Below are 19320 nucleotides of genomic sequence, written 5' to 3' on the forward strand. Positions count from 1 at the left end.
CAACAACAACAACAAAAGATTCCCCCAGGAGTAGAGAGTTCAAGAAACTGCTATGACAACTCAGTTCCAATTGGGGAGTGCTGGAGGGTGCTGTGTGGTGCCCCCCAGAGCCCAGACACCCACACCCCCCTCAGCCCAGCTGTGGGGCATTCCCAGAGCCCAGACACCCGGGACCCCTTCCTCCAGAGCCCAGCTGCAGGCCACCACCCCCAGTGCACACACTAGCACTGCCCTAGCCCAAAGCCTTTACTCCCCCCAGCTTATTTACTATCCCACTGGGGGACACTGTGGCCCTACCCTCCCTCACCCTTTGCCAGAGATGGGTCTCCTGGGCCCTCTCCTGTCCCCGAGTGGAAGATGATCAAAGCTGGGCAGCCAAAGTGTTCAGAGCCTCCATCCACACCAGGCTGGGTGCTCCACTCACTGTGAGCTGGGCTCTGCAGAGTCCATCAGCCCCTAATGGCCGCCAGCAGCACTGCAGCCCCAATTCGGGAGCGGGGGGGAGGACACGACACACATGAAATTCTGTACATAACATTAATCGTGCACAAATTCTACATTGCATAGTGGCACAGAATTCCTCCAGTAGTACACATTACCCATCCACCAAACCACACTCACAGCAGCAGTCCAAGTATCTCTTTGTGGAGCTGTCAAATTGTAGTGTTAAATCTTAAAAGCACGCCCTCACAAATAACTTTTTCTGTGCTGTCCTGTATCAGCCAAAGATTAAGGATTCAAATTTTCTAAAACTTCTTTGAAAATCACAGGCTATTCATCTTCAAAGATGATGTGCACTGACAGCTTCAGTAGAGTTAATGACTGCTTAGCTTTTCTGGGTCTGCATGGGGGAAGCTTCCTAATAATCCCTCCCCCCCTGCCCCCCCCCCAAAAAAACTGTTCCATACTTTTCCCACCTATACCCAACAACCCTCCAAGTTCACACCCAGGCTCCTTCCCTACATGGTGGTCTATTTTAAAGAGCAGATTGATATTTTTAGTTCTACCATTTAAACACGGTCTACTGATATTTTGAAATAAAATACAATGTATTGTGTCCTATTGTACTATGAAGCATATTTATATACAGAACATTCTTATTCAACAATCACACATTCAAAGACTAACCCTGGATCTTAATGGCACTTGCAGTATTGATCCAAGTCTGCATATCTCCAGCAGAGGGATATGAACTGTTGATATTAAATGTTGTGTTCCAATAACGCTGAGCTTTTGACCAACAGTCAGGAAATCAAAATCAAGGTAAACGTTGTCCTCCACCCCCTTCTCAAAAAGTTAAATTCAATGTGTTGCCCAAATTCTCATTTGAGACTTTTGTCAAGGTCTTAATTTATATATACTTTAATGCATCAATTCATTTTGAGGAAAAGCTATTCTAAAAATACTTATCTAGGAGCACAACATTCAGCTTCCCGAACATACTCTGGACAAGAGCTTTAAAGGACAATTCACCTGTTGCATCCAAAACACTGGACATATGTGAAAGTTGCAATCTGGAGTGATTCCAGGGATTGCAGAAGGGAACCCCAAAGCTAAAAGCATGAGTCTCTACAGCTTGAACTATAGAGCCAGTTATTTGTTGGTGGGGGCTTTAACAGGCTCACCTTCTCTTTGCATCAGGCACCGAGGGGGACACAACACAGTAACCAGTAGCTTACACATATCCACACAGTACCTGTACCTGGACATGAAAGATCTATAACTGCACATGCATGTGGACATGTCCCTTTTTCCAATAGACAAAGATTTTTAGGGAAGGTAAAAGGTGCATATACATTTTGTGAGCATGGCTGTCATGCCCTCCTTCGACAAGGTCATCAAAGATGCCTTCAAAGGTGCCAATCCAGCATAATGTGCAAAAAGGTATAATAATCCTGCCTTCATTGTGTATGTGTGTGACTAGAGAGAGACAAACACACACACACACTGAAGGCAGGACATATAGAGAGAGACAGACACACACACACGCACTCTGAAGGCTGGATATAGACACACACACACTGAAGGCAGGATTATTATACCTTTTTGCACATTATGAGGGATTGGCACCTTTGAAGGCATCCTGATTTTCAGGTTAACACAAATGTATAATCTTTTGCATACCCTAACTGTATGGTCATTTTATGCATACTGTCTTTGCTTTGATATAATGCTGCTGCTAAATAAGTTTAACAGTTCAGCAGCAGAGCTTATGCAAATACCACCCAAGGGCAGTAATGATCATGGTAAGTTTGTGTCTGCACACATTAAGAACCCCTTTAGGTCCAGCTGTGTTCGGTCATTGCATCAGTTTTCCATTGTAAATAATGTGATTATCCTGGTGTCTGCTAGTGCTACTATAGTTACTGAAAAAGTCTATTTTATATATTCTGTAAAATCAGTTTCTGCTGCAAAACTGTTGTTCTTGGCTGAAAGGTGGCATACAAGGGAATTTATTCTCTGCTTGATGCATGCTGCCTGCAGTTAAGTCTGGGTATATACGGAGACAAGAATTTACCCTTTGGATGCACTCCAGGAACCATTTGCATGTAATACTTTTCAAACGCCCCCTCCCCATTCTGTTGGGTAGTTTTAGAGTTACTAACTGCAAAATACATTGCTACTTTTCTAGTTAAGGATGCTCTTTTGCCCTTCTATAATTAAAGCCGACTTTCTAAACCCTACTAGGATCATTCACCACAATGTGGACTTAACACTTTTATATTAAAATAACAAATGAAAGTTTGTATATTTGAAAATTGTGAAGTGCACACTTGCAGTAGCTTTTCACAACACCATTATTTTTAGTCTTCATATGTCTATTACCATAGCAAAGACTTCAGATCAGTTAAGAGATTTAAGTATAGAACATACATTTTAAAAGTTATTTGCATTCAAGCTATCATGAAGGTGCCTCTCTTTGTATTACAGTTATTGTGGAGGTATTGGAATAGCGAACAGTGAAATATCTAGACCAATGAAATAGTTATAAGAACGCTGGTTTTATGAGGTGAATAGGGATGTTTCTTTGCACAAGTGACTAGTGGGGGGACAGGACCTTAACCTACACAGTCATATAGGAAATCTCTAATCTGCACGTGGAAATTTCAGTTACATATTTAAATTGGCAACCACCAGATTTATATGTATAATTATTTTGTTCATGAAAATCTGGTGGTTACCGATCATTGCATGCCATTAGATTGAGCCCACAATATTGATTTGTTTCACATGCAAATCTTGCACATGTAAAGGTCCAGATCAACACAGGTTGCAGTTTTGCATTTTCTTTGAGCGATGGGCAGATTGAGAATACCAAGTCCGGGTATCTGGATAGTCTGACCAGAACCACACTGGATCAGAGAAAATTGAGGAGGGGAAAAAATGGGCTTGCTGCCTATCCTTAACTGACTGTGGCTTTGTGAATAGTGAACTTTAAAAATACAAAAAAAGAAGGAGTAGAGGAAGTCTCAGAATAGCCTGTTGCTCAGTTTTCACCTAAGGAACGAGAAATCTGAATGCGTTTAGTGGCAGACAATAAGTCTATGAAACAAAGGCACTGAGAACAAATGAACTAAGATACAAAAAGCCATTTATACAAAAAAATGTGGTGGTGTCAAGTCACCTACACAAGCTAGTATTAAGCTACAAACACAGATCCACCAATTCTATAAACAGACACAGGAGTGTTCACATGCCACAGGACCTAAAAAGACTGCTGATAAAAAGGGAGTCCATAAGTATTTAATTTCACTTTTCCTGTATGGCTCCTTACTGAATGTTTTTAACTCTGACTCACTGTACACTAACTTAGGTGGAGTCCCAAAGAGAGCATCCAATGCCTCAGGGCTCCATTAAAGAACTTGATTCTTCTAAACAAAAGGAAAGCCTAACCTTGAAGTAAAACCTGTTTTGCTCTAACAGTACAGCATTCCCAAAGACCCTTTGACAGTAGCCTAGAGATTGTGCTTTGTTGAGCCATCTTCGTTCTCCTCGCCTTCGGATTCTGATTCTATGAGGTAAAAAGAAAAAAAAATAAAACTTTTCAGCTCTTTTTGAACAGGATTTACACTGACAGTTATATCATTATTCCTGTAAATAGCAATAATAAAAGATATGAATAAAGATTTGCCTCATGCATCACATTTCCTAGGAAGAGATGGCAGACATGGAAAGTGGCTCAGCAAGAAAAACTGCAGACAAAAACAAACAGGAATCCTTGTGGCACCTTAGAGACTAACAAATTTATTTGGGCATAAGCTTCTGTGGGCTAAAACCCAAGCTTATGCCCAAATAAATTTGTTAGTCTCTAAGGTGCCACAAGGACTCCTCTTTGTTTTTGCTGCTACAGACTAACACGGCTACCACTCTGAATACTGCAGACAGAACACTTTATTCTACTCTCAGTTATACTCCATCTATTTCAGTTGTACAGGTCTAGATTTAGAACAGAATTGGGTCACTATGGATAATCTAGACCTAACTTTCCCACAAAATAAAGTGAGTTCAAGTATACACTGGTTAAATTTAATAAAAAACAATAACTATCCATGTATAACTCTAATCTATATGTCCAGGTGGGATTGCTGCTGTCCAGAATACAAGTTACATACTGCAGCTGATGTGCTCTGTCAAATAAATCAGTTTCTGAAAACTATCACGATGCAGTCTGTTCACAAAACTATAGATGGCAGTACAATTAGACTGAGATGCATGTCAAATATTTGCTATCAAAAATCTAAATAAACCACCACACACTCCCAAACTGCCAACTAAAATCAAGTGAAAAAGTTTACATTATGCTGAATCTCTGACTTATTGTTCGCCTCTGAGGAAAGTATGTTGCAAATGCAATTCAATTTCAAACCAAACTTCTCAGGCCAAATTTAATAGTGCAAAGTCATGCATTTAGGGACTAACAACAAGAATTTTTGCTATAAGCTGGGGATGTATCAGTTGGAAGTGAGAGGAGGAAAAAGACCTGGGTGTATTGGTTGATCACAGGATGACTATGAGCCACCAGTGTGATGCGGCTGTGAAAAAGGCTAATGCAGTATTAGGATGCATCAGGCAAGGTATTTCCAATAGAGACAGGGAAGTGTTAGTCCCTTGTACAAGGCACAGGTCAGACCTCATCTGGACTATTGTGTACGATTCTGGTCTTCCATGTTTAAGGTTAATTCAAACTAGAACAGGTGCAGAGAAGGGCTACTAGGATGATGCAAGGAATGGAAAACCTGTCTTATGAAAGGAGACTCAAGGAGCTTGGCTTGTTTAGCCTAACCAAAAGAAGGTTGAGGGGAGATATGATTGCTCTCTATAAATATATCAGAGGGATAAATACCGGAAAGGGAGAGGAATTATTTAAGTTAAGCACCAATGTGGACTCAAGAACAAATGGGTATAAACTGGCCATCCACAAGTTTATAGACTGGAAATTAGACAAAAGTTTCTAACCAGCAGAGAAGTGAAGTTCTGGAACAGCCTTCCAAGGGGAACAGTGCAAGCAAAAAACCTAATTGGCTTCGAGACTGAGCTTGATACATTTATGGAGGGCATTGAATGATGAGACTCCTTACAATGGCATGTAGCCGACCTGTGACCGCTAGCAGCAGAAATCTCCAATGGACGGTGAAAGGACCGTAGATGGGGATGAGTTACTACAGAGAATTCTTCCCCAGGTGTCTGTCAGCTGGGTCTTGCCCATGTGCTCTGGGTCTAACTGATCACCATATTTGGGGTTGGGAAGAAATTTTCCTGTGGGTCAGATTGGCAGAGACCCTGGAGGGTTTTTGCCTTCCTTTGCAACACGGGGTTTGGGTCACTTGCACATTTAAAGTAGCGTACATGGTGGATTCTCTGTAACTTGAAGTCTTTAAATCACAATTTGAGGACCTCAGTAACTCAGCCAGAGGTTAGGGGGTCTATTACAGTAGTGGGTGGGAGGAGTCCACCCCAGCCCTGGTGCCGGTGGAGCTGCCTCTCCCTCCCTCTACGGCCCCGGTGCTGAGAAGCTGTTATTTCCTGCCCCAGCTCGGGGCTGAGGGGTTGGCTCTCCCAGCTACAGCAGGTGGAGCTGGTTCTCTCCCCTTCCTCCAGCAGCCCCGGTGCAGGTGGAGCTGGCTCTCCCTTCCTCCCTAATCTTGGGGACAGAGCAGTTTGCTCTCCCTGCCCCAGCAAAGTTCTGTGCCCCCCACTGATTGGGGGGCCTGTGCCCCCGCTTGCCCACCCTTGCGCATGCCCCTGCACTGGAGTAGTGGGGGGAGAATAAATAAAGTGTAAGACTACTGCCGGACACGCAAACATTTTAATTGGTCAAAGTTTAACATTCCAAGGCGTGTGTTAAAAGGACAATCTTTCAGTTATGCTGCCACCTATGTGGTGGAATTGCTGTTCATAATCCCTCCATAAAATTCTGAATATTAATAATGTTTGATAAGCTGATACCACTGTGTTTAGCAGCCACAAATAATCAGCAGCCCCAAGAAATTGAAGGAAACAGTGTGTCAAATTATCAGTTTGAACTGAGCAGAAGAGAGGGGGCAAGTCAACAGTGATAATTATACACCTGCCACTCAAAACAACTAACATGGGGCAGTCTTTAAAGGGACAGTTCACCTGTTCTTATACCAGAAGGAAAGTGTTTACCATTTGAGGGCACCAGAAAAAAGGAAATGTGGGCCCAAACACCCATTCATTTCCCTTCCCATTATTCCTTTTTTAACAGCAACTACAGTCCTTATGCCTTTACGATTGCTCTTCTCGTTCAGGAATTCAGTGCTATTCAGTGAAATTCACACGGCAGGACACATGGAATTCTAAGAGCTCAGGACTTCACATGGACACTATTAATGACATGAAAAACAGTCAGTGGTGCCTGCCTTCTAAAGACTAAGATTGTAAAGAATTTAGAGCAGGTCCTGTCTTTTACCATCCATCTGCATAGTACCTAGCACAGTGGGGCCAGGGTCCTGACTGAACCTGTAGGCACTACTATAATACAACTAACATCTTCAAAATGGAATGGCCAAGAGGCTACTAAATACTATTAACTTAAATGGAATTGTACCTTCTTCAGCATTTTGCAGCCACTCAACAAATTTCTTCATCTGGTCAAGAAATACACTTTTGCCTTTCGCAAGATGTGCTTCTTTATTCCACTTCAGGATGGCTTCTTCGCTCAGGACATCAGCTGAAATTCAGAGCAGTGGTTGCAAAGATAAGCATATTTTTATAAGACAGAAGACAAATGAAAAACTGCTAGGTTTTGAGGCAGTAAGAAGTGAATCACTTTGATCATAGTGAGGCGAGCTTTGAATCGGCATTGTACTTAACACTAGGCTGTAACTGCAGAATGTCATATAAGAGATCGCAGCTGTGTCACATACCATAAAGTCAGTCATTAACTAAATATGTTAGTCTTAAAATAAACTATTCAATGTCATGCTTCTGTAAAGAGTAATTACTCCTCTATTCAATTGGCTTTAAATAAGAGATATAAAAACACACCAATTGCAAAGGAAGTCAATAAAATCTACCTGTATATCTTAGGACTCACCTCAGTAAGAAATACTGTAGTTTCTTTTGCTGCTGACTCAGAGCTATGCAAGAGTAAAAACTGCTAGAATTGTGGTGAAAAAAATTAACAAAAATTCCATCCTAATGTGAAGTCTCTTATCTTTCCCAGCTGACTAAACAGTAGTCATTAGGGGAATCATTTAAAGGGACCATGCTCCCAAAACTCTTCTTTTAAGTGTCGAGAACAAAATAATTGAGGACAAGAGAAACATCAGGCTTAATAAACTCAGCCAGGATGCCCACTGATCCTAGCTGATGTGAAACAATAAGCTTCTAGCCCAAGTGACAGAGTTTCTGCCATCCAACCAAGTCTTGCAGCTGAATAAGTGACTGTCGTGGAGCCAATATCTGTGATGCACTTTAGCCTTCAGGGCCATTGGATGACATAGGAGGCCAGAATAAAAACAGCACCTTTGGTTGTCGCCACCATTTTCCTTTTCACGTACTGATCAAACTAACATCCTCCTCCCCATAATCAGCACATTTTTGAAAGTGATTTACATCAGTTTCTTCAGTGCTGCCTAGTATACCAGGAATATGGGATTCCCCTTGCTACCCTGCTGAATACCAGGACACAGCCATATTCTACTGTGGCACAAAGTTTATAGGCAGATGCCAGCAGTGAAGGACAGAAGAAAATTAACTGGATCAATTACAATGAAATAAATGAACAAACATCTTTAAAACATCTGTGTAAACAGAAACAGGACTGAGACCACAGACTCACTTCACATAAGCCATGGAACAGCAAATAAATAGTAGTGACCTGGATCTATTTGAACTGGTAACCTAGAACTAATTACAAATATCCTAAGCCAACCAGGTTTCAGTAGCTAAGCCAACCAGTCACTCATGGGTAGAAACTGAATACACTTGGGTCTCCCTGGAGATTTCAGATCTGCTGAAAACAAGTGAAATGTGTTTAGAAGTCCCTCTGGTCTCACAAGGACCGTTTACTATCAAAAGCCATCATCCAATTTGACATTATTAGCAAACAAACAAGCTGAAGGTAGATGAAGAGCAGGAGCGTCACACCTTTTGAAAACAGTGTGGTGGCACAGTTGTGTGCGCATGCGCAAGACTACAGAATTCCTGTTTAAGACTACGTCTGCTTGTACCTACAACCATCATTCTCTGCCCTTGTAAAAATTCAGTTCCAATATTTAGCTAAAAATGTAGCTGAACAACAAAAAATCCACTATTCTTGGAACCTGTACTCAAAAGTACAAGAAATGGTAGAGTTATGAGAAAAAATTAGATACAGGAACTAAATAAAGTTTATAAGGAAGATGTGACATTTGGCATTAAACAAATGTCAACCCAATATTCTTTACCGTAGCTCCAGCATTTTGCTGGCATTAGGTCTATAACACACATTTGGACTCCGATTTAGAGGACATAAGCTACAAGCTTCAAAAGTATTGACTTGGAACTTTTAATAGAGATTACAAATATAATTTCTTCATGAAAAAACACTGTACTCCAATACACTGTATAGCGCGTGCATGAAATTCTAAGAAATGCAGCAACCGATGATACAGATTGTCAACCTGTGCATCATAACCCCTGGGAGAAAAGGATGTTGTGACTAGCCTCCATTTTTTTCTGGCTAAGTGGGGGTGGGGAAGGGATCGAAACTTTTATAACATGGGGTCATAGGTATGGAAAATATTGCAAATGCACATCACTGAACTATTGGCCCCTATTCAGTATACCATATAAGTAAGTGCCTAAAGTTAGGCACATGCTTTCCTGAATTGGGGCTCTGAGGATCGTGGACTTGCAATAATAGTAGAGCCCATTCTAGTGGTCAAGCATTACAAAAATTAGATAGGTCTAAATCCAGGATAGTAAAAAGTCTCATTACCTGCCTGAAAGATGAGAATAGCTCCAAGATGGTGGGGGAGAGATTTGCCTGCATATGATTCTCTGGCACTAAAATGAAGTGAATGTTCCTGCACTGACAGAAAATGCACCCAGAGAAGGAATAAAAATACCTTCAGTTACAGAAATGACAGTCACGTCTTTCCTTTCATTTCTGAGAAACATCATTGGTAATTCATTCATGCCTCCAGTGTTTGTAAGGGATAATATTCTCCTGTCAGTGCAGAGATGCTCAATTAAGCAATCAGCCAGGACAGGGTGTAGTTAATGATAACCCTCTGAAGAAATGGGAACACTGGGGGTGATTTATTTTAGCTACAGTATTTCTGATTAAAGATTATGACAATTATTTTTTACATGCTGTAATAGTTTCAGTTGAATTTTATGGTTGGCATGGTTCTGTGTTGTTACATCCTCTGCCCCAGGTGATGTCAGCCCTGGAGATCCAGAGCTGGTTTCCCTGCCAGTGCAGCTAACTACTACTCCAGCCACCCACCACCAGAACCCCAGGTTAAAATCAATCATAAGAGGGAGAGGTCCCAAGGCACACTTCATTAAGGTGTCTTCGCTGCAGACTTAACTTGAACTATAACTCAAGTATTGCCCCTAGCTCAAGTCCTGTCCATACACAAAAACCCTTAACTTGAGTGAGGTGGTGCTTTTAACTTGAGTTAAGGGGCCCATAAGGTGGTACAGGCTACAGCTTCTGTTTAGCGCAACTTATCGCACTGTAGCTCATGTGTTGTTTCGCAGTGTGGCTGCTCTCACTCGAGGTAGGCTAACTTGAAAGGAGTTAAGTTAACTGTAGCAAAGACAGAACCTTAGATGGGGCTTTTTGATTATCATTATTATTATGCAAGTAATGTTACCCACAGTTTAACTGTGGCAAAATGCTTGCATTTCTGTTGTGTGTATTTTCTGCTGTGAAAGGTTCATAAGCCACCTTCCACTTGCTAGGGAAGATAATTGGAGTAACTGAGTAGAAATAATGAAATTTACCTCATAGAAAATTGTGTGTAAATTAAGCTTGAAGATCTCCTGAAGTGGAGGATTAATAGATTGCATGTTCAGAGAGGTGGTTCAAATTGGTCTATTATAAAGACCCCAAAATGAAGACAAGCAAAATAAAATCATTAGCATCTTCAAGGCCTCAGTCAGGTGCAGCAAGTGAGTGTATATCTCCCATGAGAACTCCCAATTATTTCAATCTCTTTAGGGGGTTCTGCAAGGCCAGAAACGTCTTCAGGAACTTAATAAAACGTAGCTTTAGTGGCCTTTAAAGAACAGAAAAAAGGTTTTATTCCATGTTAGGAACATTTGTTCTTCAAGGATGAAATCCTGGCTTCACTGAAGTCAACAGAAGTTTGGACGGAGACCACAGCGTGGCCAAGATTTCACCCCGGGTCTCTAAGTTAGAGATAAATTTAGTAGAGCTACAGGAGATTCTGTGCTTAATGAACATGATATAATATGCAATCCAATATTACTTACATTCAGTCTTTTCCGCACTATAGTTCAGCCGGAAATGAAGATGTTTTATTCAAGGAAAGTGTGGGCCCCTTACTGAATGAGGGAGGCAACCTCGTGACAGAGGATGTGGAAAAAGCTAATGTACTCAATGCTTTTTTTGCCTCTGTCTTCACGAACGAGATCAGCTCCCAGACTACTGCACTGGGCAGCACAGCATGGGGAGGAGGTGACCAGCCCTCTGTGGAGAAAGAAGTGGTTTGGGACTATTTAGAAAAGCTGGACGAGCACAAGTCCATAGGGCCACAGGCACTGCATTCGAGAGGCTAAAGGAGTTGGTGGATGTGATTGCAGAGCCATTGGCTATTATCTTTTAAAACTGGTGGCGATCAGGTGAGGTCCCGGATGACTGGAAAAAGTGCCCTTCTTTAAAAAAGGGAAGGAGGAGGATCCAGGGAACTACAAGCCAGTCAGCCTCACCTCAGTCCCTGGAAAAATCATGGAGCAGGTCCTCAAGGAATCAATTCTAAAGCACTTAGAGGACAGTAAAGTGATTAGGAACAGTCAGCATGGATTCACCAAGGGCAAGTCATGCCTGACTAATCTAATTGCCTTCTATGACGAGATAACTGGCTCTGTGGATGAGGGGGAAGCAGTGGATGTGTTATTCCCTGACTTTAGCAAAGCTTTTGACACCGTCTCCCACAGTATTGTTGCCAGCAAGTTAAAGGAGTATGGGCTGGATGAATGGACTATAAGGTGGATAGAAAGCTGGCTAGATCGTCGGGCTCAACGGGTAGTGATCAATGGCTCCATGTCTAGTTGGCAGCCGGTATCAAGCGGAGTGCCCCAAGGGTCGGTCCTGGGGCCAGTTTTGTTCAATATCTTCATTAATGATCTGGAGGATGGCGTGGACTGCACCCTCAACAAGTTTGCAGATGACACTGAACTGGGAGGAGAGGTAGATACGCTGGAGGGTTGGGATAGGATACAGAGGACCTAGACAAATAGAGGATTGGGCCAAAAGAAATCTGATGAGGTTCAACAAGGACAAATGCAGAGTCCTGCACTTAGGACAGAAGAATCCTATGCACTGCTACAGACTAGGGACCGAATAGCTAGACAGCAGTTCTGGAGAAAAGGACCTAGGGGTTACAGTGGACGAGAAGCTGGATATGAGTCAACAGTGTGCCCTTGTTGCCAAGAAGGCTAATGGCATTTTGGGCTGTATAAGTAGGGGCATTGCCAGCAGATGGAGGGACGTGATCGTTCCCCTCTATTCGACATTGGTGAGGCCTCATCTGGAGTACTGTGTCCAGTTTTGGGCCCCACACTACAAGAAGGATGTGGAAAAACTGGAAAGCATCCAGCGGAGGGCAACAAAAATGATTAGGGGACTGGAACACATGACTTACGAGGAGAGGCTAAGGGAAACTGGAATTGTTTAGTCTGCTGAAAGGAAGAATGAGGGGGAATTTGATAGCTGCTTTCAACTACCTGAAAGGGGGTTCCAAAGTGGATGGCTCTAGACTGTTCTCAGTGGTAGCAGATGACAGAACAAGGAGTAATGGTCTCAAGTTGCAGTGGGGGAGGTTTAGATTGGATATTAGGAAAAAACTTTTTCACTAGGAGGGTGGTGAAGCACTGGAATGCGTTACCTAGGGAGGTGATGGAATCTCCTTCCTTTGAGGTTTTTATGGTCAGGCTTGACAAAGCCCTGGCTGGGATGATTTAGTTGGGGATTGGTCCTGCTTTGAGCAGGGGGTTGGACTAGATGACCTCCTGAGGTCCCTTCCAACCCTGATATTCTATGATTTAGAATGGACTGAAAGCTTACATCATCCTACGTATGATGGCTGGCCAGTAGAGATCTGGGGGAAGAGTGAGGCTTATTAATTTTTTGTTAGACCTGTGTTGCTGTTGGGGTTGTACTGTCAGTGAGCAATTGCCAGCCTCTGTTTATCGTTAATTGTACTTTTAAGAGTGTAAAGGGTGCTCTTTTACATATTTCTTATAAATATAAATAAAATATATACACAGAACAGAACATTTTTGGTCTTTTGCACTGATAAGAGGCTTGATCCTTCTCATGTTGAAGTCATTAGCAAACTCCCAACATATTCAATGGGATTTGAATCCGGTCTTAAAGGCTCTACATGGCCGAGAATTTATTATAATTAGAGCTCTAATACAGAACTTCTTAAAGGTCTTGTTTTATTATTGGTTCCTGGCTTTAAGACTTCCAAATGCTTTTACTGCTAAACTGACAGTGGATCAGCAATGTGGAGGTCCTTATAAATAATTACCAAATTTGACTACCAGTTTCTAATTATATCAACTAAAAGAGATTATATATACAAACTTTCTTCAACAGTAATGAAAGATTAGAACCAGGACCCTCCAGCTGAGGCCAAAATGAACACCATACGCATCAGGGGTTGTTCAAAACTTGCTTAAGGCTCACCTGCAGACTCCTCTGATCCTGATGTTGCTCAGATCAACACAGTCCAGCCAGATGAACAAAGTTACACTGAGGTGCAGTGGGAGCAGGAGAGTCGGGGAAGGGAAAACCTATCGCCTAGGGCTGGCATAGCTCAGGGATATCCTAGTCACATCCCTTTCCGTGCTGTGCCAGCAGCAGGGAGGCATAATAACGTAGGGGCCCCTAGATCATCTCTAAATCACTAGAGGATCTCCTTTACATGAGGATGATCCTCTCTGGGCTGGTTAAATTGGCTTTAAAGGTCAGATTGGCACAAAGCTGCCACACTGCATGAAGAAATCTGGACCTATATCTGTACATTACAAAAGGGACAGATTTTAGAGTAAGAACATAGAGTCTCAGGTTTTCCAGGTTTCAGAGTAACAGCCGTGTTAGTCTGTATTCGCAAAAAGAAAAGGAGTACTTGTGGCACCTTAGAGACTAACCAATTTATTAGAGCATAAGCTTTCATGAGCTACAGCTCACTTCATCAGATGCATTCAGACAGACACTCTATATTTTGCTGATACATTAAGAGAAAATTCCAGGTTATCCTCTTAGAAAGCAATTCAGGTTTATGGGGCTATTTTAGCCAGAAGCGTGGGGAAATATAATAAAATTAGGATTATAATTTAGATGTTAGGAATGCCCCTGCAGGTAGTCCAAGGAAGACATTATCAAAATCACAAACAATTAGGTGCCTAACTTTCATTGTCCAACTACCATTTGCACCTTTGAAAAACTCCCTTGTAATGAATAATGTTCCACAGAGTGAGAATCCAGGGGGTCACACTGTGCACTATCCAAGAGAGTTCTGAGGGATAGTTGCTGGCATTTCTTAATCCCAACCATAGCTATTCCATATGCTGTGTTGATTCACCATACAAAGAAGATGATCAGGTACTCTGAAATCTCTCCAATTCATGGCCCATCCATTTTACGACTTGGAGATCCCAATTAAACCACAGTGGCCTTTGGGCCAAAGATAATCAGTCCTTCAGTGAGGGGAAAGAGGAGCTGCTGTCCTCTCCACATCACCACAGCTCTTGGTAACCTGGTGGACTTCTTAGCTAGTAGGTGATTGCACACGTGAAACTACAGAGATGCGTAGACCTCACAAATCTCCAAGACTCTGATGAAATAACCTGTTTGTAGCAATGGTAGGGGTGGATGCAAGCTCCACCCCTGAAATGGAGATGGTGACAGTCTATCCATGCAACAGACATGGCCCAATATCTAAAATATCCATGCCAGACTCAAATATTAAGTAGGGGTACATGGCTAGCCTTAGAGAAGCTATTCCTGACTCTCTGGGTAAAACCCAGGGAATATATCGCTTGGAGGAAGCCATGGACTGGCCCATGAAAGCAGATGTTGACATGCATATAGAAATGCTAGAGGACAATAATCCATGAGGCCTTCAACACCATACAGTCTCTGTTAAATTCAGCCTGGCATCTATTTCCAAGCGAGTATGAATATAAAAACCCTTCTTTATCATCATTATTGGTGGACCTTATTACAGATCTGACAGGCATGTCAGCACTCTGATCACTGTAGCCTCAATTAGTTCCCCCCATAATCAGTGGCTGATTAAATAATTAGCTAATCAGAAGGAGAAGCTGGGGAGGTAAGGGACTAATTAGCCCTCAGCTGACCTACCTGATAAAAAGCCAGGAAGGAAGGGTTTCAAGAGAGAGAAAGGTTTCAGAGTAACAGCCGTGTTAGACTGTATTCGCAAAAAGAAAAGGAGTACTTGTGGCACCTTAGAGACTAACCAATTTATTTGAAAGCTCATGCTCAATTGGTTAGTCTCTAAGGTGCCACAAGTACTCCTTTTCTTTAAGAGAGAGAAAGACAGGGCTAGCTGAACCTGGAATGAAGGAGCTCCCTAGAGAGAGGGAGACCACCTTTCCTCCTAGCACCCTGGCAAAGAAGAGCTGAAAGAAGTAGAGTTAAAACTGTGATGTTGCACTGTACTGGGGTTGGTGGACAGGCTTAGAATAAAATACAGCCCGCATCAGAAGATGGGGACAGCATGGCTGTCCCAGTCCTGACTGTAGTCACTGCTATATTCTGAATTGGGCTCAAACTGGCAAAGAAAGAGAGTCTATTACTTGTTATAATTTCTCATCAGATATACATTTCCTCATAAAAGCAACAGAAACATATTAAAGATATTATCCATAACAGCTGTACAAATAATTCTCAATAGCTTTGTTCCTCATGCATTTACATTGTTACTTATTTAAATTCATTTTTGGTCCCCTACACCACAAACTGAAGACAAATCTACTTAAACTATTTACGTTATCATTTGTGGCACTTAACTTAAATAACATGCAGAAAAGTACAATGCTCATCCAGCATATACAGAGTGAACTAAGGATGGAACACCATCTATTGAGGATGTATGAAAGAAAATCAAATTAGAATGTTTGTGTCTTGTTAAGTCTTAATTTTTCTCAAAAGGTCACATTTTCTATTTTTTTATGCTACTAGGGTCAGTTTATGTAGACATAATAAGGATAGGAATAAATATTGTTGACTCACTTATTTCTGCTTTCTGAAAATCTATATGAATACTTTAGTCAACAGCTGTGTGTATTTTTGAAAGTATACGTGAACACTCAATATGCACAAAAAAAATCTATACTGAGCATTTCTAGTCACACTGATTTTCCCCCTTCAACTATTTATAGCAAGAATGTTAGAACAAACTGCTTATCACCCACCTCTCACATGCAGTGCAAGACTATTAGTCTCTATGACAACCTGAACTGAATAAACGTACTAAGAAGACATCTATACTACAAAAATGAAATCCTGGAAATAAAGGCTTCTCCAAGGATCTGACAGTGCCTACCTATGGCCTGATCCTGCTTCCACTGAAGTCAAGGCAAGATTTGCCAGTGACATCAATGGGAACAGAATAATGCCCATATAAAAGCCAAAAGACCTTGATCACTATTCTTTTCAAGATAACATTGATCACCCCCTTCCCTCCCTCATACAGGTGAGGCAGCTGCACGTATCACAGTTGTGACTCCATGATTTAGGGCTACCCAGCTCCAGCATAGCTTAGAGGAGGAGGAATTTGCTTTAGCTTACTGCTGTTATTAGGTCCTTGATGCCAGCAGATCTAGCAGAACTCAGGTCTACCATATCTATTCCAACACGCAAAATGCCTGTAAACCCCCCCGCACACAAACACACACTTACATCATTGGTGAGGGGGTGGCTTGTGTAAGAAGTGCCCATGCCCACCTCCTCCATCTCTACGGCAATGGAGAATCTCCTTTTACAGGGGCAATTCTATCTCTGGCTGGTTTAAGTGGTTTCTGCGCAGACCAGAGAGACCAGCTTCAGAATCTAAATACATGCCAAACTTACTCATTATCTTAGTACAGTGTGTTCCAGTAGGCACAGGACACAATGTTCACTGTATAGCGTACTAAGGCGGATATGGACATATACCTTTGTAAAAGAGTACCACTATCTTCTGAAAGGCTTTCATAAAGTGGATGTTGTCATAACAGTATTCCTGAACCTTCTGGAGAAGAATTAGCTCTGAATGGCCTTGGGTGCTGAACACAGCCAGCAGGGGTGCATATTGCTGGAAGAGGGGGGAAAAAGGCAAATTATTTTATATAGAAATACTGAAAGTGAAAAATCACAGACACCATTACTACAATTTAACTCCTTGTAAATTTCATCTTTGGAAAAACAATCACCTAGAGAAAGATGTGGTTGCTACACTGACACCTAGAATTTATTGCCAATAATTGCAATTTTATTTCATTAGTGCCATTTACACAAATGCACAAGCTTTTGTAAGACAAAAGTTGGGGAACTTGCAATGGATTATTTTAATGTTTCACTTTGCTATTGAATTGTGTAAAGTGAAGTTATAAGACCCATTATGTCAGAGTATGGTTATTTGTATGCTGTTTGGTACAACAGAAGATAAGCAACTATGATATATGATGTTTCAACAATATTCTGGATGCTACATGTTGCAAAGAGAGCACCAACAATGTCACACACCCAGAACTGATGCTCCTCATAATCTGAAATCCCCAGTTTCACAGAGGCTTATAGAGATCATAATAAATCCAGTATGTGAAAACCATTAAATTGAACATGCTGGGGCATGAATTAGAAGTGACCTTTCCTTGTGCAAAGAACACAATAGCTTTTCCAGTACACAAAAATAAACCATTTAATACGGTACACTGGCAAGGTAGTAATGGTCCTTTTTATGACCTTTACCATAACAATTAAAGATCCAAAGAAAAAAGGTAGCTGCTCGTAAAAGGTCAGAACTCCATTTTGTTATGGAAATACTTCTCTTCCTTTTGAAGAAGGAAGTTATGCCAGTTATGACCTTATTTTCATCTGATCGTTCCTTCTAAATAGTTAGAATTTACCTTTCTTGCTTTCTCATTTCTTTCCCTCTCATTAGGGGGTTGTATTGAAATCAGTGGGATTACTTGCAACCTTAAACTTAAGCATATGCTTAAATGGTTTCTCTTCAGTACTGGGGCCAGGGTACTCGGCCCCTTACAATTTTGAGCCTGAGGGGAGACAAACTTCACCTGGTCTGCCCCATTGCCCAAATGTACATTTTCAAAGCTACTGCCTACATCATTGCCTAGATTGGTGAAAATTTCATTCCTCAACATGTCCTTTTCACACTAAAAGGGTCACTTCAATATAAGTGTGTTCATAGACTGAATTAAATAGCTTCACAGTGGGTCAGATCCTGAAGTTCTTACTTAATAAGGTCAATGGGAAGAGGACTGAGTAAAAGCTTCATAAGCACTTGGGCCAAGTATTCATGTTTCTTTTGAAAATTGATTCATCAGCTATTCTCCTTGGCAGACACACAAGCTACACAGTTTGTGTAATAAGAGCTTGGTAATTTGAGGTATAGTATTGCAAGGTTCTTTTTTCTAACTTTTATTTAAGCTCCCACCAAGCAATTACAACTACAAAAATTGCTAGAACTTAGTCAATATTAGCAAGTAAAATATTCACACCCTCCCTCAGTATACGCAAATATTTATCAACAGTGCAACAGTGCCAGCCCTGAAGTGCAAGCTTGGGGTATTGAGATCCTTCCCTCTTTGGCCCTTCAATTGTCCAGCATTTGTTTAATTGGATACAGATGTTGAGAGAGATAACAATACATGCTATGTGTCTCTATTCAATAATGTCAGTGGGACTCTGATATTGTCCAGAGATTAAAGTCTCCTGCTGCTACATAAATACTAAGGAGTTTATTTTAAAAAATATAGCCCAAATTTTTGCAGCTTTTAAAGTCAGTGAACTAGTGCCTCGATGTTATTATTCAGGAAGGGCTTTAGAGTGGAGAGATTTCAGTGGGAAAAGCAATCAGTCTTCTTAACCCTGAGGTTCTCAAAAACTGATCTGTGGGGGTAGAAGGAGGCAATAATGAGTCCATAATGCTACAGGAGCTGGCCAAGGCAAGGATTTGCCCAGGAAGGGCTTTAAGGACTTATACAACACAGAGACCCATTGAAGAGGGGCCCCTCTTTATTCATGATGATGGAAGGCCCTCTCACAACATACCAATTGGTTACAGTTTTAAAAAAGGGGCTTACAAATCTTGGGCTACCAGTGCAAGAATTTGGTTCCCACTCTTTCTGGATAGGGGCTGCAACAGCTACAGCCCTGCTAAGGCCAGGAGCCAAACTGATTCATGCAATTGGCCGATAGCATTCAAAGGCATACAGGATGTACGTGAGACCTCAGGTAGAGAATCAGGGCTTATTTTCTTGTATTTCCACTTTCAGAATCAAGCAGACAGGCCAACTGAGCAGTGGGGTGGACTTTGTATACTGGGCAGCCAGATGGAGCCTCCAAGGTATTGGCCAGTTCACACC

The 19320-nt window shown here is 41.6% G+C and overlaps 1 protein-coding gene across 8 annotated transcripts in view; it reads right to left on the reverse strand.

Moving 5' to 3' along the window:
* Positions 1 to 3575: 3575 nt before the first annotated feature.
* Positions 3576 to 19320, reverse strand: part of BZW2 (basic leucine zipper and W2 domains 2) — a 77604-nt gene continuing 61859 nt past the window's right edge. For 7 of the 8 annotated variants that reach the window (XM_073333787.1, XM_073333789.1, XM_073333790.1 and 4 more), the window contains 3 exons: positions 16889 to 17027; positions 7070 to 7192; positions 3576 to 4012 (listed from right to left, as the gene is read on the reverse strand). In XM_073333787.1, the coding sequence (XP_073189888.1) occupies positions 3957 to 4012; positions 7070 to 7192; positions 16889 to 17027 (318 nt within the window). In that variant the 3' untranslated portion in view covers positions 3576 to 3956. Of the gene's footprint in view, positions 4013 to 7069; positions 7193 to 16502; positions 16753 to 16888; positions 17028 to 19320 lie in introns of those variants that run through there. The other variant, XM_073333791.1, reaches the window with a different exon arrangement.

This window comes from Lepidochelys kempii, chromosome 2 (assembly GCF_965140265.1).
Source record: "Lepidochelys kempii isolate rLepKem1 chromosome 2, rLepKem1.hap2, whole genome shotgun sequence".
Classification (NCBI taxonomy): domain Eukaryota; kingdom Metazoa; phylum Chordata; order Testudines; family Cheloniidae; genus Lepidochelys; species Lepidochelys kempii.